The sequence below is a fragment of the Pseudorasbora parva genome, chromosome 5 (assembly GCF_024679245.1).
Source record: "Pseudorasbora parva isolate DD20220531a chromosome 5, ASM2467924v1, whole genome shotgun sequence".
Classification (NCBI taxonomy): Eukaryota; Metazoa; Chordata; class Actinopteri; order Cypriniformes; family Gobionidae; genus Pseudorasbora; species Pseudorasbora parva.
The window spans coordinates 53,019,221-53,043,474 of record NC_090176.1 but is presented as its reverse complement, the minus strand read 5'-3'; the positions used below and the strand labels follow the sequence as shown (position 1 = coordinate 53,043,474).

The 24,254-nt window shown below is 35.0% G+C and overlaps 1 protein-coding gene across 1 annotated transcript in view; it reads right to left on the bottom strand.

Annotated features, from left to right (window-relative positions):
* The window catches only part of cog3 (component of oligomeric golgi complex 3), a 38,636-nt gene extending 14,809 nt beyond the window's left edge, over positions 1-23,827 (bottom strand). Inside the window, exons 1-13 of the mRNA XM_067444722.1 lie at positions 23,602-23,827; positions 18,644-18,790; positions 16,968-17,029; positions 16,287-16,452; positions 15,306-15,380; positions 15,141-15,233; positions 14,493-14,618; positions 14,330-14,410; positions 8,521-8,564; positions 8,282-8,408; positions 2,772-2,863; positions 2,209-2,348; positions 789-949 (exon numbers count right to left, since the gene is read on the bottom strand). Coding sequence (XP_067300823.1) covers positions 789-949; positions 2,209-2,348; positions 2,772-2,863; positions 8,282-8,408; positions 8,521-8,564; positions 14,330-14,410; positions 14,493-14,618; positions 15,141-15,233; positions 15,306-15,380; positions 16,287-16,452; positions 16,968-17,029; positions 18,644-18,790; positions 23,602-23,787 — 1,500 coding nt within the window. The 5' untranslated portion in view covers positions 23,788-23,827. The remainder of the gene's footprint in view (positions 1-788; positions 950-2,208; positions 2,349-2,771; positions 2,864-8,281; positions 8,409-8,520; positions 8,565-14,329; positions 14,411-14,492; positions 14,619-15,140; positions 15,234-15,305; positions 15,381-16,286; positions 16,453-16,967; positions 17,030-18,643; positions 18,791-23,601) is intronic.
* Between the last annotated feature and the right edge of the window lie 427 nt (positions 23,828-24,254).

Genomic DNA, 24,254 nt, shown 5'->3' with positions numbered 1-24,254 from the left:
ATTTCACATATCTAGTAAATGCATCTTGATTTTGATATATATAGATGTTTGGAAACAAGAAAATAATACTAAATAAGAAAAGCATTTTTTGCAGTGTGAAAACTCGCGCGTGGGCATCCGCGTCCTTTAGTGCGGGTGTAAGTTGTAATGTGTGTATATCTGATTAATCTTTGGTTGAGTGTATTATTCAGTTTCAGCTCAAATCCAATCAGTTATTTGAGACGTTGTTCTGTTTTTAGATGTTTCTTTTTTTAAAACAGTGTTGCATTTAAAACAAAGCAGTTATGTTTACTAGTCATGTGTTCATGTTTGCATTTGTCAACATTCATTTTTGTAACGGCCTTAAACTATTTTTGCACTCTTAAAGGGTTAGTTCACCCAAAAATGAAAATGATGTCAGTAATGACTCAACTTTGAAGTAGGAAGAGAAGCCAATGCTGAATAAAGTCGTAGTTTTTGTTATTTTTGGACCCAAATGTATTTTGGATGCTTCAAGAGACTCTAATTAACCCACTGATGTCTCATATGGACTACTGTGATGATGTTTTTATTCCCTTTCTGGACATGGACAGTATAGTGTGCATACACTTGCATACGCTCTCGGACTAAATATAAAATATCTTAAACTGTGTGTGAAGATGAACGGAGGTCTTACGGGTGTGGAGCGACATTAGGGAGAGGAGTTAATGACAGACATTTCATTACTGGGTGAACTAACCCTTTAAGATATTTTAATTGACGGACATATCCCGCCCATATCTCCTGTTTTGGCTGCAGACTCCGCTCACCTCCATCATCTCCAGTTTGTCGGGGTACGCCAGGTCTCCCGGGGCAGGATTATACCCGATGATATCCGACTGGATGTAGATGTGTGTCCTGTAGACCAAACGCTCCTGCACGTCCTCCAGCATCTGCTTCACTAACGCCTCAAACGCTGCCAGCTGGACCGCTGTAGAAACCACACAATCACAGCTCATAACACAGACAAAATAATCCACATTATTTTGCAAAAAACACTAAATAACGACTTATATAGTGATGGCCGATTTCAGAACAAAGCTTCGAACCGTTATGAGTCAGTGAATCGATTCATGATTCGAACCGTTATGAGTGGAATGACCATGACATTCATGATTCGGATCGCGAGTCAAACTGCTGAAATCACGAGACTTTGGCGATCCGAATCATGAATCGATTCACTGACTCATAACGGTTCGAAGCTTTGTTCTGAGATCGGCCATCACTATATAAGTCATTATTTAGTGTTTTTGCGCACTAACTCTATTCTGGCCTCTTCATCAATGATTGTAGAGCCGCTGTAGTGAGATGGGCTTTGTAACGACGTCTTTAGTGCCTTTATGGGTCTTGAGAGAGGAAATGACATTGGTGTCAATGAAGGCCTTTCTGAGCCATCGGATTTCAACACTAATATCTTCATCTGTGTGTGAAGATGAGCGGAGGTCTGAAGGGTGACATTAGGGTAAGACTAATTAATTAATTCGATTTAGGTTATTCTTATGTTCAATGTTAGCGGAAAAAAATGGAATTTAGTTAGCGGTTTAATAAATGCTAAACTTCACGAGACTCTACAAGAGTGATTCCTGAAAGGCTTTCTGCAAAAACCCAAACACCTTTTAAAGAAGAAAAAAATCATCACTGACTTTCAAAGCTGCGACAGAAACGACTTTCCACTTCAAGGACCTTGATAGAAATGTAGTGGAGTAAAGAGGACGATATTTGTCTTTCAGATGGAGTGAAGTTAAAGTCAGAAGATTACAGAAAGAATAATACTCCAGTAAAGCACAGAGACTCAAACAGTGAACTTCAGTACAGGACTCGAGTAGATGAGCTGAGGGACGGTCCAACCCATCGTAAAAGCAGTGTCTGCAAACATTTTGGTAAAGTAACGGTTAAAGAAAAGGTCTGTGCGCTCCGAATGAGTTTTCTCCACCGCGGGGAACATCAGGTGCGTTTACATGGAGCACTGTAATCGGTTCAAAAGTCCAGTCCGAATGAAAATGCTTCATACAAACACCACAATCGAAATAAAAATGCCCAAACCGAATGAAATTGTCATCATTCTTAGGATAAAGCTTTAAAAAATTTCTCAAAAATGACAGCCCTAAAAAGCATAAAAGAGGCACTTTAAGAAATTGTCAGGTATCCAGCATGTTGGGTATTCAGATCATTAAGAAAAGCTTTGTGTACCGTTGTTTAGGACGTGGTCCTCCAGCATCTCGTTCTTCAGGATGCCACAGAGCTCTGAAAGCGTCTCCAGATGGACCACATGGATGATCAGAGGCCGCAAAACATCATACAGGGACAGGCACAGCTTCTCCAGGAGCTCACTGTCACCAACACATTATAATAAGAATATAAATATACGCAAATGCAAAGAGTCAGCTCACAAATCCAAATCTGAGCTTTATAGCTCATGCAAAAACTCAAATAGAAAACAAGATTATTTATGTCACCCCATTGGCAGATTATTTATCTTATTTTAAGCAAAAACTCTCTTCATTTTGAGTTATTTTCCCCAAAACAAGACAATTACGTTTGCTCGTCTAGTAAATGCTTCTTAATGTAATAATATCTTGATATTTGGACTAGAAACGAGACAAAAATACTAAGGAAGAGGAGCATTTTTTGCAGTGCAGATGAATACAAACAAATCCAGCGAACTGAGTTAGCGACCTACAAAGAACGGACCCCACATCAGAACAACACAACAGTAATGATGAGAGTTATGGTTGTTTGATTGTGGTACTCACTCCAGTTTGGGCGTGGGTTTGGAGAAGAACTCATTATAAAGCTGGTGTTCATCTTGACAAACGTGGACCATGAACGCACAGCCACTGCGCACCTGAAACACAACTCCAGTCAGCAGATGAACAGCACAAACAAAAGGCATCTGCAGAGCGCATCAGGAATAATGAGCTCATATCATCACGAATTACATTTAAAGATCAGCAAAATGTCCCATAAACATACTTTCAGGCAAGAGCAAACACAAAACTAATATATATGGTCAAATCTGAACTTCCACAACAACAAATGTAGAGCTCAGGGAAAATAACAAGATATAGCTGATATTTTAGATCATTTTAGCCAAAAGATCTAATTGTAATATGATTTAATTGCTTTTGACCAATAGATGGCGGTGTAACCAAATTGACGTCAGGTGGTCAGAGTCAGCTTGGCACCATGTCATCCATTTCAGCTAAAATGGTTTGGTCCATACATAATCTTTTAATCACTTTTTGCCGGCATAATCTGAATAAGATGTGAGTCAATATTGGAGCCCATATATGGAGGATTGGTGAAACTCGGACCAACATTCTAGAAGGAGGTCAAAAAAGTACATTTTAAAAGAAATTAAAATTAGCGGACAGCAATTTCGACAAACTACGACATTGCAATACCCAATGCGTTCATAAAATACAGCATTTTATAATAACATTCGGGTATCATCTGACTTGGTATGTTAACACTGAGTTTTTTTGATATTTGGACAACCTATTCACCAGTTATAAAGCAAAAAATATCAGTTTTGTAGGTGGTGCTGTGCCAAAACGCTGCATGACCTGAGGCTACGTGCTTGTGATGATGCGTACCAAGACTGGTCTCAATGCGCTAAAGTGTTGCGGAGATAGAGACTCGCGTCCATTTGGCGTGTTCTTCGTCGAATTCGCTCGTGAGTTATACGAAAACGGTTGGGTCCATCTAAAAGACTTAATTAACATTTTGCAAAACATCTGAAGATGATCCGAGACTATTTTGATGAAATTAACATTAACCGTTTTTGACGTAATCGAAAAGGTTTTACATTTGAAATTTTTATGGCGGATAATTACATCATAGGCTGCAATCCTGATTAGGAGTCTCTAACTCATTCCCTCTAGCGCCACCTATCAAGACACGGAACGATCACTTTCTGCCAGAAACACAACACTGTGTTATTTTCACCTCATATCAGAGATATTTACGGACGGACGGACGGACGGACAGACAGATTCCTCATTAGTGCGTTGGGAACACTAGATGAGATTCGCCTGATATGAGGTAAAATAACACAAATACTGTTGTGTTTCTGGCAGAAAGCGATCGTTTCGTGTCTTAAGACATCAGTGTGTCTCCACGAGCCTCAGGGTTTAATATGGATTCGTATGTCTGTGTGTTTTTCACTCTCATAGAAATACACCCCATTGACATGCATTATACGAGCAACGGCTGAGTTAAAAATCTTCATTTGTGTTCTCCTGAAGAAACACACACACCTATGATGCCCTGAGGCTCAGCAGATCAACATCACAGGCTCATTTACGGCTGAACTATCCCTTTAAGGCTTCCCATTTACTTTGAATGAGTGACGTCATGCGTTGCCGAACTGAATTGTGGGTTCCGTCATTTTTGGGTGAACTAACCCTTTAACCAATCAGGAGCTTGCTCTAGTAGTCTGACAACAATGAGGATAAAATCATATGTGGAGACCCAGAGCTGTGCAATACATCTTCATACTTTATAGAAACAGGGATATAATCTTACTTGGAAGAAAGTGAGTGAGGAGGTTGGACAATCTGGTAAGTTATAAAAAACGCTCTTTACTTAGTTTGAGCGATACATAGGGTGATTGGGACACGGTTTGCCATTGAGATGACATGGAAAAAGTGTCCCAATCACCCTGAATTCACCCTACACTGCAAGAAATGCTTTTCTTACTCAGTATTTTTGTCGTGTTTTATTGTTTTATTGTTTTATTGTTTTATTAGGATCCCCATTAGCGGCCCATTTAATGGCAGCTAATCTTCCTGGGGTCCTCTTTTAAAATTATTCAAATCATAAAATCACACAAAACAATAATCAACACAAATTACAATAAAAATAATTCAAACATTGCGCTTACATTCAGAGAGAAGAGAGAAAAAAAAAAAAAAAAAAAAAAAAGACAATTTACAGCTGGCACTAGATTATTTGCAGCAGTTCCTTGGTTACTGTCCTCTTAAATTTGTATTTGTTTTGAATTCTGCGTGATGAGATAGAAAGTCTATTCCAAATAGATATTGCTCTGTAAAGTGATGTGCGTTTCAAAAAATTTGTCCTGGGAAGCGGAAGTTTTATATCACCACCTAGTGCCTGCCTGGTGGCGTGTAGGTGTCCACTTCCTACAAAAACAAACTTCTCAGAGAGAAACTGTGGCTGTTTCATAAATACTGCATTCCACAACATTAAAAGTAATCGTAATTTAATTTTGTCGTCAACTGTGAGCCAAGAAAGACGTTTATGCATCAGGGCCACGTTAGTTTTTAAAGAGCACTGGAGGACAGTCCTTGCCGCCCTATTTTGTGCCACTTGAAGCTTACGAAGATGTTTTTGTGATGTAGATGACCATATAATTGGACAGTTTTCTAAATGGCACAAAACAAGAGACTGGACCACCTGTCTAGCAATGGACATAGGGATATATGACATACATTTTCTGGACATTGCAATACCCTTCCCCATTTTAGCAATCATTCCATCAATATGAGCTGAAAAAGACAAGTAAGAATCCAAGGTGACGCCCAGTAACCTGGCTTGCGTCACTTGTCTTAGCTGCAGCCCATTGACTGACAAGTTCAAAGATGGCTGGGTAGTTAATTTTAATCTTTTCCAGAAAAACATAGATGTTGATTTGTCTACATTTAAAATTAATTTGTTATCTTTTACCCACTTGCTTATATTCTGCAAATCATGATTTAATAGATTTGAAACATCATGAGGATTTTTTGCAGAACAGTACAGTGTGGAATCATCTGCATACATAACAACAGTTGAATGTTTCACAATAAAAGGTAAATCATTTGTAAAGATCAAGTATAGCAAAGGCCCAAGGCAGCTACCCTGGGGCACACCACAATGTATTGTCTTAGTAGATGAATATTGACCATTAAAGAACACACGCTGCTTCCTATTGAATAGGTAACTCGCCATCCATGACAGAGACGAAGGTGTAAAACCATAACATTCTAATTTTTGAAGCAGTATTTTGTGATCTATCAGGTCAAACGCTGCACTGAAGTCCAACATCACTGCTCCTACTAATCTGTTTGCATCTATTTCTTCTAACCAGTTGTCGGTCATATGAGTTAAAGCAGTACATGTGGAGTGACCCTCCCGATATGCATGCTGATATTTTGTAATCAAACTATTAGAAAAAAAATATTTATAAACTTGTTCAAAAGCAATCTTTTCCATGACTTTGCTGAGTAAAGGTAATAGACTGATAGGTCGGCTATTCTGTCCTGTAAATGTGGCTCTTTTATTTTTAGGCAGTGGTATAATTTTAGCCTCCTTCCATTTCTCAGGAAATACGCCCTGCAACAAACTTAAATTGACCAAATGAGCAACGGGAAAGGACAGAGCTTCAGCTGCCACCCTGATAAGCCTGGAGTCCAAATGGTCCATGCCTGATGCCTTTCCATCAGGAAGAGCTGCAAGAATTTTTCCAACAGAACCTATGTCAACTTGACTGAATGAGAAAGTGACAGAATGGTTCTTCTCACTCATTATCTTACTTAATATTGCATCATAAGATGCTGAGATATTTGGACTCATACCAGATCTAAATTTCTCTACCTTACTAATAAAATAATTGTTAAAATAATTAGCAATTCCCTCTGGATCTGTGATGAACACTCCATCATTTTCAACATATGAAGCAGCTGAGTACTTACTCCTGCCCATTATTTGATTTAAAGTGTTCCATAATTTTTTACCATCATTTTTTGCTTCATTAATCTTTTCTTGAAAGTACTCTTTTTTCTTCATTCTATTCATTTTAACTACTTTATTTCTGAGAGTTCTATATTGTTTTTGATCAGCTAGTTCGCAAGAAATGTTAGCTTTTATTTTAGCGTTATCTCTAGACAGCATTAAATTTTTAAGAATTTTGTCCAACCAAGGGGCACTTTTATTTCTCACAGCTCTTTTTCTGAGAGGAGCATGCTTGTCAACTATTTTCATTAGTATGTCCATAAACTTATTAAGGGCTGAGTCAGGGTCACGGTCTTCATACACTTCTGACCAGTCCACACCTTGAATTTCACCCACATACTGCTCTTGGTTGAAAAATCTGTAAGTTCTTTTATGAATTATTTTACAGCCTCCTTTAGGCAATTTAGTTTTCCTTGTGACTCTTATGATATTATGGTCACTACAACCAGTGGGCACAGAGACTGCTTTGGAGCATTGTTCAAAAGCATTTGTAAATATATGATCTATACATGTTGCAGATGAAACCAATGTACTTGTTGCAACCCTAGTGGGTTGAGTTATGATTTGTTTTAGGCCACATATTGCAGCTGTGGATTTAAGTTTCTTATACATTGGACAGTTTAGTGACAGCCAGTCAATGTTAAAATCACCTAAAATAAATATCTCTCTGTTTTGATCACAAACAGCATCAAACATTTCACATATGTTATCCAGATATTGAGTATTGGCACTGGGAGGTCTATATACACACCCAACTAAGATAGGCTTTATGTGTGGTATATGAACTTGTACCCATAATGCTTCAATGTTCTGCCATATGAAGTCATTTCGAACATTAACTGGGATGTTATCCTTAACATAGAATGCTATGAGTGTCAATGAGTCAATGAGTGTTTCTAGTCAAAATATCTAAAAATTCTTAAAACAAGAAGTATTTACTAGACAAGCAAAAGTAATTGCCTTGTTTTGGGGAAAATAACTCAAAATGAAGAGAGTTTTTGCTTAAAATAAGATAAATAATCTGCCAATGGGGTGAGAAAAATAATCTTAATTCAAACAGAGAACAAGATTATTTTTCTCACCCCATTGGCAGATTATTTATCTTATTTTAAGCAAAAACTCTCTTCATTTTCAGTTATTTTTCCCAAAACAAGACAATTACTTTTGCTTGTCTAGTAAATCTTGTTTTAAGAATTTTTAGATATTTTGACTAGAAACAAGACAAAAATACTGAGTAAGAAGAGCATTTTTTGTAGTGTGGAGTTTTGGTTCCTTTGGTCGCCTTTGGCTTGGCTTGCAGTAAAATTATGATCCAAGTAATTCAACTAAATATACAAATAAAATTAATACATTAGGTCTTTTATAATTCTATAAACTATTGTCGCTTTATGATAAATAAAAATTTAAATTCTGTTGTAATATTGTCCTGTTTAACACTGTGCAGCTGTTTTGAAACAATCGGCATTGCAAAAGCACGATATAAATAAAGCTGATTGATTGATGGATAATTTCCCTGAAGTTCTCTCACCAGAGCGCAGTGATCCTTGTTGTTCTGGCTGGTGAGGTCCATGAAGGTGGAGTTTATACTGGGACTGAGCAGAAGTTCTCTCTGGTCCAGATAACACTGGTGGATCTCATCCAAAAGCTGCTGATACCTGAAACACACGCAGTTATTCACCATTACACACATTTGAGGAAGAAAGGCGATACACTCTTTTGAATGGTTTAAATGAAAGAAGGTTGTGAACCAAAACCTCCGTCACTCACTCTGGAATTACTTCAGACCGCTGCTCGACTTGCTCAATGAGCCTCTGAAACAAACACACACAAACACTACATTATTCAGGGTTCAAATTACAGAATATAGAGGTGAATTATTATGTTTAACCTCTAAAAGTCCTACTGAATATTATCAAAAGCTTGTTCTCACACAGTCCTTCTGTCTCTGATTGGTCATTTAGACTCTTTATGCAGTAAAAGTCTTTTAATATTACACTCTTTATGCAGAAAAAGTATTTTAGTATTAGACTTTATGCAGTAAAAGTCTTTTAGTATTAGACTCTTTATCCAGTAAAAGTCTTTTAGTATTAGACTCTTTATGCAGTAAGTCTTTTAGTATTAGACTCTTTATCCAGTAAAAGTCCTTTAGTATTAGACTCTTTATACAGTAAAAGTCTTTTAGTATTAGACTCTTTATCCAGTAAAAGTCTTTTAGTATTAGACTCTTTATCCAGTAAAAGTCTTTTAGTATTAGACTCTTTATCCAGTAAAAGTCTTTTAGTATTAGACTCTTTATCCAGTAAAAGTCTTTTAGTATTAGACTCTTTATCCAGTAAAAGTCTTTTAGTATTAGACTCTTTATCCAGTAAAAGTCTTTTAGTATTAGACTCTTTATCCAGTAAAAGTCTTTTAGTATTAGACTCTTTATCCAGTAAAAGTCTTTTAGTATTAGACTCTTTATCCAGTAAAAGTCTTTTAGTATTAGACTCTTTATCCAGTAAAAGTCTTTTAGTATTAGACTCTTTATCCAGTAAAAGTCTTTTAGTATTAGACTCTTTATCCAGTAAAAGTCTTTTAGTATTAGACTCTTTATCCAGTAAAAGTCTTTTAGTATTAGACTCTTTATCCAGTAAAAGTCTTTTAGTATTAGACTCTTTATCCAGTAAAAGTCTTTTAGTATTAGACTCTTTATCCAGTAAAAGTCTTTTAGTATTAGACTCTTTATCCAGTAAAAGTCTTTTAGTATTAGACTCTTTATCCAGTAAAAGTCTTTTAGTATTAGACTCTTTATCCAGTAAAAGTCTTTTAGTATAAGACTCTTTATCCAGTAAAAGTCTTTTAGTATTAGACTCTTTATCCAGTAAAAGTCTTTTAGTATTAGACTCTTTATCCAGTAAAAGTCTTTTAGTATTAGACTCTTTATCCAGTAAAAGTCTTTTAGTATTAGACTCTTTATCCAGTAAAAGTCTTTTAGTATTAGACTCTTTATCCAGTAAAAGTCTTTTAGTATTAGACTCTTTATCCAGTAAAAGTCTTTTAGTATTAGACTCTTTATCCAGTAAAAGTCTTTTAGTATTAGACTCTTTATCCAGTAAAAGTCTTTTAGTATTAGACACTTTATCCAGTAAAAGTCTTTTAGTATTAGACTCTTTATCCAGTAAAAGTCTTTTAGTATTAGACTCTTTATCCAGTAAAAGTCTTTTAGTATTAGACTCTTTATCCAGTAAAAGTCTTTTAGTATTAGACTCTTTATCCAGTAAAAGTCTTTTAGTATTAGACTCTTTATCCAGTAAAAGTCTTTTAGTATTAAGACACTTTTTCCAGTAAAAGTCTTTTAGTATTAGACACTTTATCCAGTAAAAGTCTTTTAGTATTAGACTCTTTATCCAGTAAAAGTCTTTTAGTATTAGACTCTTTATCCAGTAAAAGTCTTTTAGTATTAGACTCTTTATCCAGTAAAAGTCTTTTAGTATTAGACACTTTATCCAGTAAAAGTCTTTTAGTATTAGACTCTTTATCCAGTAAAAGTCTTTTAGTATTAGACTCTTTATCCAGTAAAAGTCTTTTAGTATTAGACTCTTTATCCAGTAAAAGTCTTTTAGTATTCGACTCTTTATCCAGTAAAAGTCTTTTAGTATTAGACTCTTTATCCAGTAAAAGTCTTTTAGTATTCGACTCTTTATCCAGTAAAAGTATTTTCGTATTCGACTCTTTATCCAGTAAAAGTCTTTTAGTATTAGACTCTTTATCCAGTAAAAGTCTTTTAGTATTAGACTCTTTATCCAGTAAAAGTCTTTTAGTATTAGACTCTTTATCCAGTAAAAGTCTTTTAGTATTAGACTCTTTATCCAGTAAAAGTATTTTAGTATTAGACTCTTTATCCAGTAAAAGTCTTTTAGTATTAGACTCTTTATCCAGTAAAAGTCTTTTAGTATTAGACTCTTTATCCAGTAAAAGTCTTTTTGTATTAGACTCTTTATCCAGTAAAAGTCTTTTAGTATTAGACTCTTTATCCAGTAAAAGTCTTTTAGTATTAGACTCTTTATCCAGTAAAAGTCTTTTAGTATAAGACTCTTTATCCAGTAAAAGTCTTTTTGTATTAGACTCTTTATCCAGTAAAAGTCTTTTAGTATTAGACTCTTTATCCAGTAAAAGTCTTTTAGTATAAGACTCTTTATCCAGTAAAAGTCTTTTAGTATTAGACTCTTTATCCAGTAAAAGTCTTTTAGTATTAGACTCTTTATCCAGTAAAAGTCTTTTTGTATTAGACTCTTTATCCAGTAAAAGTCTTTTAGTATTAGACTCTTTATCCAGTAAAAGTCTTTTAGTATAAGACTCTTTATCCAGTAAAAGTCTTTTAGTATTAGACTCTTTATCCAGTAAAAGTCTTTTAGTATTAGACTCTTTATCCAGTAAAAGTCTTTTAGTATTAGACTCTTTATCCAGTAAAAGTCTTTTAGTATTAGACTCTTTATCCAGTAAAAGTCTTTTATTATTACACTCTTTATCCAGTAAAAGTCTTTTAGTATTAAGACACTTTTTCCAGTAAAAGTCTTTTAGTATTTCACTCTTTATCCAGTAAAAGTCTTTTAGTATTAAGACACTTTTTCCAGTAAAAGTCTTTTAGTATTAGACACTTTATCCAGTAAAAGTCTTTTAGTATTAGACTCTTTATCCAGTAAAAGTCTTTTAGTATTAGACTCTTTATCCAGTAAAAGTCTTTTAGTATTAGACTCTTTATCCAGTAAAAGTCTTTAAGTATTAGACACTTTATCCAGTAAAAGTCTTTTAGTATTAGACTCTTTATCCAGTAAAAGTCTTTTAGTATTAGACTCTTTATCCAGTAAAAGTCTTTTAGTATTAGACTCTTTATCCAGTAAAAGTATTTTAGTATTAGACTCTTTATCCAGTAAAAGTCTTTTAGTATTAGACTCTTTATCCAGTAAAAGTCTTTTAGTATTAGACTCTTTATCCAGTAAAAGTCTTTTAGTATTAGACTCTTTATCCAGTAAAAGTCTTTTAGTATTAGACTCTTTATCCAGTAAAAGTCTTTTAGTATTAGACTCTTTATCCAGTAAAAGTCTTTTAGTATTAGACTCTTTATCCAGTAAAAGTCTTTTAGTATTCAACTCTTTATCCAGTAAAAGTATTTTCGTATTCGACTCTTTATCCAGTAAAAGTCTTTTAGTATTAGACTCTTTATCCAGTAAAAGTCTTTTAGTATTAGACTCTTTATCCAGTAAAAGTCTTTTAGTATAAGACTCTTTATCCAGTAAAAGTATTTTCGTATTCGACTCTTTATCCAGTAAAAGTCTTTTAGTATTAGACTCTTTATCCAGTAAAAGTTTTTTAGTATTAGACTCTTTATCCAGTAAAAGTCTTTTAGTATTAGACTCTTTATCCAGTAAAAGTCTTTTAGTATTAGACTCTTTATCCAGTAAAAGTCTTTTAGTATTAGACTCTTTATCCAGTAAAAGTCTTTTAGTATTCGACTCTTTATCCAGTAAAAGTCTTTTAGTATAAGACTCTTTATCCAGTAAAAGTATTTTAGTATTAGACTCTTTATCCAGTAAAAGTCTTTTCGTATTCGACTCTTTATGCAGTAAAAGTCTTTTCGTATTCGACTCTTTATCCAGTAAAAGTCTTTTAGTATAAGACTCTTTATCCAGTAAAAGTATTTTAGTATTAGACTCTTTATCCAGTAAAAGTCTTTTAGTATTAGACTCTTTATCCAGTAAAAGTCTTTTAGTATTAGACTCTTTATCCAGTAAAAGTCTTTTAGTATAAGACTCTTTATCCAGTAAAAGTCTTTTAGTATAAGACTCTTTATCCAGTAAAAGTCTTTTAGTATTAGACTCTTTATCCAGTAAAAGTCTTTTAGTATTAGACTCTTTATCCAGTAAAAGTCTTTTAGTATTAGACTCTTTATCCAGTAAAAGTCTTTTAGTATTAGACTCTTTATCCAGTAAAAGTCTTTTAGTATTAGACTCTTTATCCAGTAAAAGTCTTTTAGTATTAGACTCTTTATCCAGTAAAAGTCTTTTAGTATTACACTCTTTATCCAGTAAAAGTCTTTTAGTATTAAGACACTTTTTCCAGTAAAAGTCTTTTAGTATTTCACTCTTTGTCCAGTAAAAGTCTTTTAGTATTAAGACACTTTTTCCAGTAAAAGTCTTAGTATTAGACACTTTATCCAGTAAAAGTCTTTTAGTATTAGACTCTTTATCCAGTAAAAGTCTTTTAGTATTAGACTCTTTATCCAGTAAAAGTCTTTTAGTATTAGACTCTTTATCCAGTAAAAGTCTTTAAGTATTAGACTCTTTATCCAGTAAAAGTCTTTTAGTATTAGACTCTTTATCCAGTAAAAGTCTTTTAGTATTAGACTCTTTATCCAGTAAAAGTCTTTTAGTATTAGACTCTTTATCCAGTAAAAGTCTTTTAGTATTAGACTCTTTATCCAGTAAAAGTCTTTTAGTATTAGACTCTTTATCCAGTAAAAGTCTTTTAGTATTCAACTCTTTATCCAGTAAAAGTATTTTCGTATTCGACTCTTTATCCAGTAAAAGTCTTTTAGTATTAGACTCTTTATCCAGTAAAAGTCTTTTAGTATTAGACTCTTTATCCAGTAAAAGTCTTTTAGTATAAGACTCTTTATCCAGTAAAAGTATTTTCGTATTCGACTCTTTATCCAGTAAAAGTCTTTTAGTATTAGACTCTTTATCCAGTAAAAGTTTTTTAGTATTAGACTCTTTATCCAGTAAAAGTCTTTTAGTATTAGACTCTTTATCCAGTAAAAGTCTTTTAGTATAAGACTCTTTATCCAGTAAAAGTATTTTAGTATTAGACTCTTTATCCAGTAAAAGTCTTTTAGTATTAGACTCTTTATCCAGTAAAAGTCTTTTAGTATTAGACTCTTTATCCAGTAAAAGTCTTTTAGTATAAGACTCTTTATCCAGTAAAAGTCTTTTAGTATAAGACTCTTTATCCAGTAAAAGTCTTTTAGTATTAGACTCTTTATCCAGTAAAAGTCTTTTAGTATTAGACTCTTTATCCAGTAAAAGTCTTTTAGTATTAGACTCTTTATCCAGTAAAAGTCTTTTAGTATTAGACACTTTATCCAGTAAAAGTCTTTTAGTATTAGACTCTTTATCCAGTAAAAGTCTTTTAGTATTAGACACTTTATCCAGTAAAAGTCTTTTAGTATTAGACTCTTTATCCAGTAAAAGTCTTTTAGTATTAGACTCTTTATCCAGTAAAAGTCTTTTAGTATTAGACTCTTTATCCAGTAAAAGTCTTTTAGTATTAGACTCTTTATCCAGTAAAAGTCTTTTAGTATTAGACTCTTTATCCAGTAAAAGTCTTTTAGCATTAGACTCTTTATCCAGTAAAAGTCTTTTAGTATTACACTCTTTATCCAGTAAAAGTCTTTTAGTATTAGACTCTTTATCCAGTAAAAGTCTTTTAGCATTAGACTCTTTATCCAGTAAAAGTCTTTTAGTATTACACTCTTTATCCAGTAAAAGTCTTTTAGTATTAGACTCTACAGCTCATAAAACAGACGTATTTTTGCACTTACTCGCACTTTAGGAGCCGCTGCTCTGAACTTCACATAGTAGAGCGTGAATGCGTTGTCTGCGTTCGGAGCGCCCAGCGGATCCTGCCAATCAATGCACAGAGGAAATGATGTCAGCTGCGATGTCATAACCAAGCAGCAAGGCTTAAGTTTAAAGCATACACACCCTTTTGGTCAGCTGACCCGTGAGGTTCTGCAGTGTGTTGACCGTATGGCTCTTGATGAGATGCATGGCTCTGGACAGGCATTGCTTGAACTTGCTGAGATACACCGGGTAATCTTTGAAGTTTGGCTGAGAGAAAACATGAGGGATGATTGCACGGCAAAAAAACTCTTCTTATTTAGTATTTTTGTCTTGTTTCCAGCCCAAATATCTAAATATTCTTAAATCATGACGCATTTACTAGATCAGTAAAATTAAATAAGATATATTTTCTTTTTCTTTTTTGGGGGTGGGGGGATATCAAAATAAAGTGAGTTTTTGCTTAAAACAAGCAACATTTTCTGCCAATGGGGTGAGAAAAATAATCTTGTTTCTTATTTCCGTCCCAAACAGAAACAAGATTATTTTTCTCACCCCATTGGCACATCGTTTTAAGCCAAAAAAACACTTCATTTTGATTTTATTTTAAGAAAACAAGGCAAAATATCTTATGTTGTTTTACTGATCTAGTAAATGCATCTTGATTCAAGAATTTCTCGATATTTAGACTGGAAACAAGACACAATTACTGAGTAAGAAGAGCATTTTTTGCATCATACTGCCGGAATCAGCAGGAGAATATTGCAACATTGCAGTGGATGTTTTACTCACGTGTGATGAGACGTATTCTATGCATTCATCTAATTTGGAAAGCATGGGAATGAATCCCTCGCTGTTCACCAAGAGCGTCGTGGAGTTGAGTTTCTACAGGAGGAGAGACGATTAATAAGACACACACACGACCAACACATCCTATAAAGAGAAGCGAGGCTTTACCGTGTTAATGTTCTCCAGCTCGTTAAAATACGAGAGTTTCTCCTGGATACTCTCGGCGAGATCCACCAGCTCCGACTGCAGAGAGAAAATAAACGTGTGTGTGTGAACTAGAGATCGACCAATATATCAGTTTCCCGATATTTAAGCGTTTTCCCATAATCGGGTATCGGTTTTGTAATATCGGATTCACAGATAAATGGCCCCATCTTGTGGATGTTTTGAGACGTTTTTAGTCAACAACAGTGTGTTCAAAGGTAAAATAACCGGCATCCCTTAATTAATAAAATTAATTTAACATAACAGTAATGCACTATGGAAGCCCGTTTCCACCAGAAAATAGAAAAATAAAAAGAGTAATTGCAAGTTATCATCTCAGATTTGTGACATCATATCAGACAATTGTGAGAAAAAAAGTCAGAGTTCTGAGATAAAAAGTAGCAATTACTCTTTTTATTTTTTATATTATCTGCGGAAGCGGGCTTACATACTTTCATTCTTTTTTGATGCGTCTTTTGTTCTGTATGTAAGCGAGTGACATTGCAAAAATTACAGTGTATAAAAAGTTCAGTTCGGTGCTATTGCTATAATTGTAAAAAAATAAAAAAATAAAAAACCTGAAATAACACAAATAAATAAACATCGTTCTTGGCACATAAACATGCAAATTATCAGTATCAGTCGATCACTAGTGTGAACGCCTCTCTCGTTACACACACACACACACACACACAGCCCCTAAACCTACCCATCACAGGAAACATTCTGCATTTTTTCTTTCTCATAAAAACTCCTCCTGTGTGATTTATAAGCCTTTTGAAAAGTGGGGCCATGGGTAATGTCCTCATATTTCACCCTCTCCTGTAATACCTGTGTCATACCCATGGCATTATACACATTTGTGTCCTCATACGTCACAAAACATGCCCACACACACACACACACACACACACACACACACACACACACGGCATCTCTTCAGACCTGCTCCTTCAGCAGTTGTTCGCAGGCCTCATGAAGCGTTCCGGTTTTGGTGGAGACGAACAGATATTGCTTCTGCAGAGAGTCCAGCTGTTTCAGAGCCGCGTTCACATCATTCAGGATCGCATCGCACTGCTCCTGATATCCGCTCAAAACATCCCGAGTCTTCCTGCGGAGGAAAAGCACGACGCTAATGATACAGCTTTTAGTGCACACTGCAGCATATCTACTCACACTGCAAAAAATTACATCTAAATGAAGCTTAAAACAGGCAAAATGATCTGCCAATGGGGTGAGAAAAATAATCTTATTTCTGTTTGAAATCTTGTTTCTTGTTAACATCCCAAACAGAAATAAGATTATTTCTCTCACCCCATTGGCAGATCATTTTGCCTGTTTTAAGCAAAAACTCACTTCATTTAGATCTTTTCCCCCAGAAAACAAGAAAAAAATATCTTATGTCGTTTTACTGATCTAGTAAATGCATCTTGATTTAACTATTGTTAAATATTTAGACTGGAAACAAGACAAACATACTAAATAAGAAGAGCATTTTTTTGCAGTGTTTATATGCAGATATGATTACATGCAGATATGATTACAGTCACAATCCTTTACATGAGCGGCCACACAGATGAATAAAGGCTTGATGTTTAGGGCCAGTGTGTGTGATGAGACACTCACCTGTATTTCGTGGCTTCGTCTTGATCCATCTGAACCTGCAGCTTTGAGAACCAGGAGAAAAACTGACAGACGGATGATGTCATTAGTCATGTGATCATGTCATTCATTTTATGTAGATTTAAAGGGACAGTTCACCCAAAAACTAGTCATGTGATTAGTCTTGTGCACGATGAAACACAAACTACAGAGGGTCTGTGAAGTGTAATATTATTTTGGAAGTTAATATCCCAGCAGATTAAACATATTACAGGTGTAACAGCACACGTGTGCATTTGATGTACAGTCTGTGACCAAAAGTGGTCAGAATTTTTTTTTAATGACTCTACAAGTTCACTTAACCCTTTAGAATATGAGGGAAGAACTAACACTTAACATACACTGTAAAACTTATTTTTAAATGTTATCTGGTTGCCTTAATTTTAAGTGCATTGAAATAATTTTGAGTTAATACAATAAACATTTTTGAGAATTGACAACCTTTATTCAAATATTATTAAAATATTTTGTAAGCATTTTGGGTAATTGTGTGTTTTATTTGTGATGACGCAGTGAAAAATGCCAATTTTTTATGATTTATACATTTTTTTAATGTGGTTCAGATACAATAATATATTAGTTTCTATTTATTAAAACAATTTCCTTCATTGTATTACTCAAATTTTTAATTTCAATCAACTCAAAATTAAGGCAACCAGGTTACTTACTTTTTAAAGTTAAACCAACAATATTTTTTTTACAGTGTGGTTGTAAACTTGACAAACTACAGCAACAGGTTTTATTTTACTACGCAAAAAAAACTGCATATAAAAACATAAGGCTGTGAGAAAAAAGCAAACATAATCAGTTAATAATATTTGGATGGTTCTCTTGTTTTTGTATGCGTTCATAATTTCTCACTGTAAAATTTTTTGGATTAACTTAAAAAAGTAAGTAACCTAGTTGCCTAAAAATGTTGAGTTTATTGCAATTAAAATTTTGAGTTGATACAATGAAGGAAATTGGTTTAATTAATAGAAACTCAAAATATTATTTTATCTGAACCACATAAAAAATGTGATAAATCATGAAAATAGCACAATTTGGCTGCGTCATCACAAATAAAACACACACAATTACCCAATATGCTTCTTTAAAAAAAAAAATCTTTTAATATAATTTGAATAAAGGTAGTGGAGTCTCAAAAATGTTCATTATATTAACTCAAATTTTTCTTACTTACTTTCTTACTTACTTTTTTAAGTTAAACCAACAATTTTTTACAGTGAGAAATTATGAACACATACAAAAACAAGAGAACCATCCAAATATTACAGTGTGGTTGTAAACTCGACAACCTACAGCTACAGGTTTTATTTTACTTTGCAAAAAAAATGCATATAAAAACAAAAGGCTGAGAGGAAAAAGCAAACAATCAGTTATTAATATTTGGATGGTTCTCTTGTTTTTGTATGCGTTCATAATTTCTTCGACAGCCTGGACAAAATTTAATTGAGTTAACTATAAATAAAACAAATAAAACTATCGACTCCAAGCACAACTACACAATGTGACTACAAAAACTTTGCTAATATTTGTATAAAGGGTGAAGGTGGACCAGACATCACTTTTGCACACTACTGTATGTAAACTATACTCCTTTAACTGGACTTTATTGAATAATGAGATAACTCGGTCACCTGTTGAGCTGTCTCTATCCGGTCGTTCTCCAAATCCAGCATCTGGAAGCCCTGCAGAAGAGCTTCTTCAGTGGACTCAGGCAGCGTGGCTGAGAAAGACGAGCGCAGAGAGCGAGACGTCAGGCTGCAGATGTCCTCGATGGGCAGCTGACGAAACATTCAGAGCGTCACTCAAGACATTAGACATTATTATTCTAAAAACAACTCATTCAGTAACACGACGATAATCCACTTTAGACATTCTGACTATAAGTAACTACATGTCAAATAATGTCACTTTATTCTGATGCTCGTAACAGTCATTCTACTAACTACAAGTAACTTTGCTACTACATGTCAACTAGCAGCCCTTAGAGTATTATTAGACTGTGCTTAATATCTGCTGACACTTTATTCTGATGCTCCTAACAGTAATTCTACTAACTACAAGTAACTTTGCCACTACATGTCAACTAGCAGCCAATAGAGTATTAGTAGACTGTGCTTAATATCTGCTGACACTTTATTCTGATGCTCCTAACAGTCATTCTACTAACTACAAGTAACTTTGCTACTACATGTCAACTAGCAGTCATTAGAGTATTAGTAGACTGTGCTTAATATCTGCTCACACTTTATTCTGATGCTCCTAACAGTCATTCTACTAACTACAAGTAACTTTGCCACAACATGTCAACTAGCAGCCATTAGAGTATTAGCAGACTGTGCTTAATATCTGCTAACACTTTATTCTGATGCTCCTGACAGTCATTCTACCAACTACAAGTAACTTTGCTACTACATGTCAACTAGCAGTCATTAGAGTATTAGTAGACTGTGCTTAATATCTGCTCACACTTTATTCTGATGCTCCTAACAGTCATTCTACTAACTACAAGTAAATTTGCCACTACATGTCAACTAGCAGCCATTAGAGTATTAGTAGACTGTGCTTAATATCTGCTGACACTTTATTTTGATGCTCCTGACAGTCATTCTACCAACTACAAGTAAATTTGCCACTACATGTCAACTAGCAGTCATTAGAGTATTAGTAGACTGTGCTTAATATCTGCTCACACTTTATTCTGATGCTCCTAACAGTCATTCTACTAACTACAAGTAACTTTGCTACTACATGTCAACTAGCAGCCATTAGAGTATTAGTAGACTGTGCTTAATATCTGCTCACACTTTATTTTGATGCTCCTAACAGTCATTCTACTAACTACAAGTAACTTTGCTACTACATGTCAACTAGCAGCCATTAGAGTATTAGTAGTGAAGGGGGGAGTGGGCCGACACCCTTGCCTCTTCATCATATGCATCTTCATCATATGCATCTTATCCTTTTGAATGATTTTTAATAACCTCATGAATTAAATAATCAGTTATTATCCTTTCAAAATAATGAATTATATTGACAATCAATGTTATGTGATCATTAATACATTTAACTATTATTTAATATGATTTTGACTCTATGTCTGCTGTATGGTGTCTAATTTGCTTTCCAGAGACGGTCTGACAAAGACAGTCTGACCCCTATCTATGTGCCCTGACATAGATAGCCTGACCTCTATCTCTGGGTCCTGACCAACAGGGCCTTGGAGAGAAAGTTAGAACTTCCAAGAGGTGAATCCTGCCTGTTGTTAGTAACCCCAGGACAGGAAGGGGTGGGAGGATTTGAGTCTCCCAATTGTGATTTCTTCCCATTTATATAGTGTGATTTTTCCCATTGATAGAAGTACATTTTTGTCTTTATATTTCTTTATAGAATGAGGTAGATGACATTAGTCATACTTTTCTTTCTGGAGATGTGTTTGTCATGTGGTGTTGATATCTTGTTCTGTTGATAAGCTCACTGCTGCGCTAACCTTGGAGGAGAGATGTGCCCTAGAGTCTTGTGTGTGTGTGTGTGTGTGTGTTACATGTTCTGTGCAGGTCTATGGAATGTATTGGACCGATTTTTCTCACACCCTAGACCTCTTTGCATCTTTCTAGGACTTCCCTGAAGTCAACACTACCCCAATCTTGGGATTGTCTGATGTATACATCCTGATTAACAACAACATCCTCTCCTATCTATTCTCGTGTGACACATTGTTTAGACTTTATGCCAATCAGTAATATTCCACGTGTTTATAATGATGTAAATCATGCCCTTGAAATTGGTATAACTGGTGTGGTAATTTTGTGTAGAGTAGAGTCTGGCCTGACACCGCCCTGAGAGACTCTGAAGCTGACTCTACTGATGAAACTGCAAACTATTCTTAAGTAAATTTTTCTTTTATTTAATTGCAGTCCTGACTCTGTCTTCATTTCTTCACTACTGGTCCTGGGTCATAAGCTGTTAACCCCTAACAGTAGACTGTGCTTAATATCTGCTGACACTTTATTCTGATGCTCCTGACAGTCATTCTACTAACTACAAGAAACTTTGCCACTACATGTCAACTAGCAGCCATTAGAGTATTAGTAGACTGTGCTTAATATCTGCTGACACTTTATTCTGATGCTCCTAACAGTCATTCTACCAACTACAAGTAACTTTGCTACTACATGTCAACTAGCAGTCATTAGAGTATTAGTAGACTGTGCTTAATATCTGCTGACACTTTATTCTGATGCTCCTAACAGTCATTCTACTAACTACAAGTAACTTTGCCACTACATGTCAACTAGCAGTCATTAGAGTATTAGTAGACTGTGCTTAATATCTGCTGACACTTTATTCTGATGCTCCTAACAGTCATTCTACTAACTACAAGTAACTTTGCTACTACATGTCAACTAGCGGTCATAAGAGTATTAGTAGACTGTGCTTAATATCTGCTGACACTTTATTCTGATGCTCCTAACAGTCATTCTACTAACTACAAGTAACTTTGCCACTACATGTCAACTAGCAGTCATTAGAGTATTAGTAGACTGTGCTTAATATCTGCTGACACTTTATTCTGATGCTCCTAACAGTCATTCTACTAACTACAAGTAACTTTGCCACTACATGTCAACTAGCAGTCATTAGAGTATTAGTAGACTGTGCTTAATATCTGCTGACACTTTATTCTGATGCTCCTAACAGTCATTCTACTAACTACAAGTAACTTTGCTACTACATGTCAACTAGCAGTCATTAGAGTATTAGTAGACTGTGCTTAATATCTGCTGACACTTTATTCTGATGCTCCTAACAGTCATTCTACTAACTACAAGTAACTTTGCCACTACATGTCAACTAGCAGTCATTAGAGTATTAGTAGACTGTGCTTAATATCTGCTGACACTTTATTCTGATGCTCCTAACAGTCATTCTACTAACTACAAGAAACTTTGCCACTACATGTCAACTAGCAGCCATTAGAGTATTAGTAGACTGTGCTTAATATCTGCTGACACTTTATTCTGATGCTCCTAACAGTCATTCTACCAACTACAAGTAACTTTGCTACTACATGTCAACTAGCAGTCATTAGAGTATTAGTAGACTGTGCTTAATATCTGCTGACACTTTATTCTGATGCTCCTAACAGTCATTCTACTAACTACAAGTAACTTTGCCACTACATGTCAACTAGCAGTCATTAGAGTATTAGTAGACTGTGCTTAATATCTGCTAACACTTTATTCTGATGCTCCTAACAGTCATTCTACTAACTACAAGTAACTTTGCTACTACATGTCAACTAGCAGTCATTAGAGTATTAGTAGACTGTGCTTAATATCTGCTCACACTTTATTCTGATGCTCCTAACAGTCATTCTACTAACTACAAGTAACTTTGCCACTACATGTCAACTAGCAGTCATTAGAGTATTAGTAGACTGTGCTTAATATCTGCTGACACTTTATTCTGATGCTCCTAACAGTCATTCTACTAACTACAAGTAACTTTGCTACTACATGTCAACTAGCGGTCATAAGAGTATTAGTAGACTGTGCTTAATATCGGCTAACACTTTATTCTGATGCTCCTGACAGTCATTCTACTAACTACAAGTAACTTTGCCACTACATGTCAACTAGCAGTCATTAGAGTATTAGTAGACTGTGCTTAATATCTGCTGACACTTTATTCTGATGCTCCTAACAGTCATTCTACTAACTACAAGTAACTTTGCTACTACATGTCAACTAGCGGTCATAAGAGTATTAGTAGACTGTGCTTAATATCGGCTAACACTTTATTCTGATGCTCCTGACAGTCATTCTACTAACTACAAGTAACTTTGCCACTACATGTCAACTAGCAGTCATTAGAGTATTAGTAGACTGTGCTTAATATCTGCTAACACTTTATTCTGATGCTCCTAACAGTCATTCTACTAACTACAAGTAACTTTGCTACTACATGTCAACTAGCAGCCATTAGAGTATTAGTAGACTGTGCTTAATATCTGCTAACACTTTATTCTGATGCTCCTAACAGTCATTCTACCAACTACAAGTAACTTTGCTGCTACATGTCAACTAGCAGTCATTAGAGTATCAGTAGACTGTGCTTAATATCTGCTCACACTTTATTCTGATGCTCCTACATTACTTTCTACTTATCCGCACCTAACTAAGACTCTATTAGTTAGAATGTCTAAAGTTGATCAACAAAATAAAGTGTAACCATTTATTAAGATGAAGGAACGTGCTGATATAGATTTATTGAGAGATGCACAAGATCACAATTCCCTTCAAAGATCAAAAATTTAATTATTTAGTACACCTTTTCTCTGAATTTCCCCCTCATTTGCAAACCTCTGATTTAGGTAATATTTGGGGTTCTGCTGAACCCAAACTAAACTAAAGTAATGTCAAGAGTTATAAAAGTTAAAGCGAGACTCATTTACATACTGAGTAGATTTCATACGTGGCATACACACACACTAATCTCACCTAACCTGCCTGAGACAGCAGAAGTGAGTGTGTGTGTGTAAATGAGAGTATTGTTGTGGTGCTGTTAGCTGACCGGCTACATGCCTGACCTCAGCGGGAAGAAGCGTCACTTCTGCGGCTGCGCGGAGCTCCAGAACCGAGTCCGTCTGTCTGTCCGTTAACGGCGCCACCGGATCCGCGCGACGGTCCCATTGCGATAGTTTCTCCCGAGTTTCCTTATCAGTGAGCTCTAGGAGACACTGCTCTGTGGTCGACGCCATCACGGCCATCAACATTCGACGTCACCTAGACGGACGCTTCTTCCGTGTTGGGCGGAGTCAATGCGCTGGCAACCAATCAGTGAATGGCTTTCACTTCCTCGTCATCATCAGATGATACGTTCATTTAAACAACTGTAAGTTGTAAGTTTATATCAATCTCTTTAATAATTGGTAATACTGAGGGTGGTAGGACAATTCGTGGTTATTGGAAATTTAATAATAAGTTGCCCTCAGATGCAAAATTTATAGAATCTGTTAAAAATGCTGCCTATATTTTGAAAGATGAATGTACAACGATGGGAATTTTTTTTAATTTAAAGTTAGACAACTGGCAATGTATCGAGGCAAAGAACTTAAAGAAGCTCATTCCTATAGATGTCAAGATATTCTCAATGAGCTCGATAAATTATTATCTAAATAAACTCTTAACACAGATGAGGAAACACATCTAGTTTGCGAAATGAAATAGATGATCTGTATAT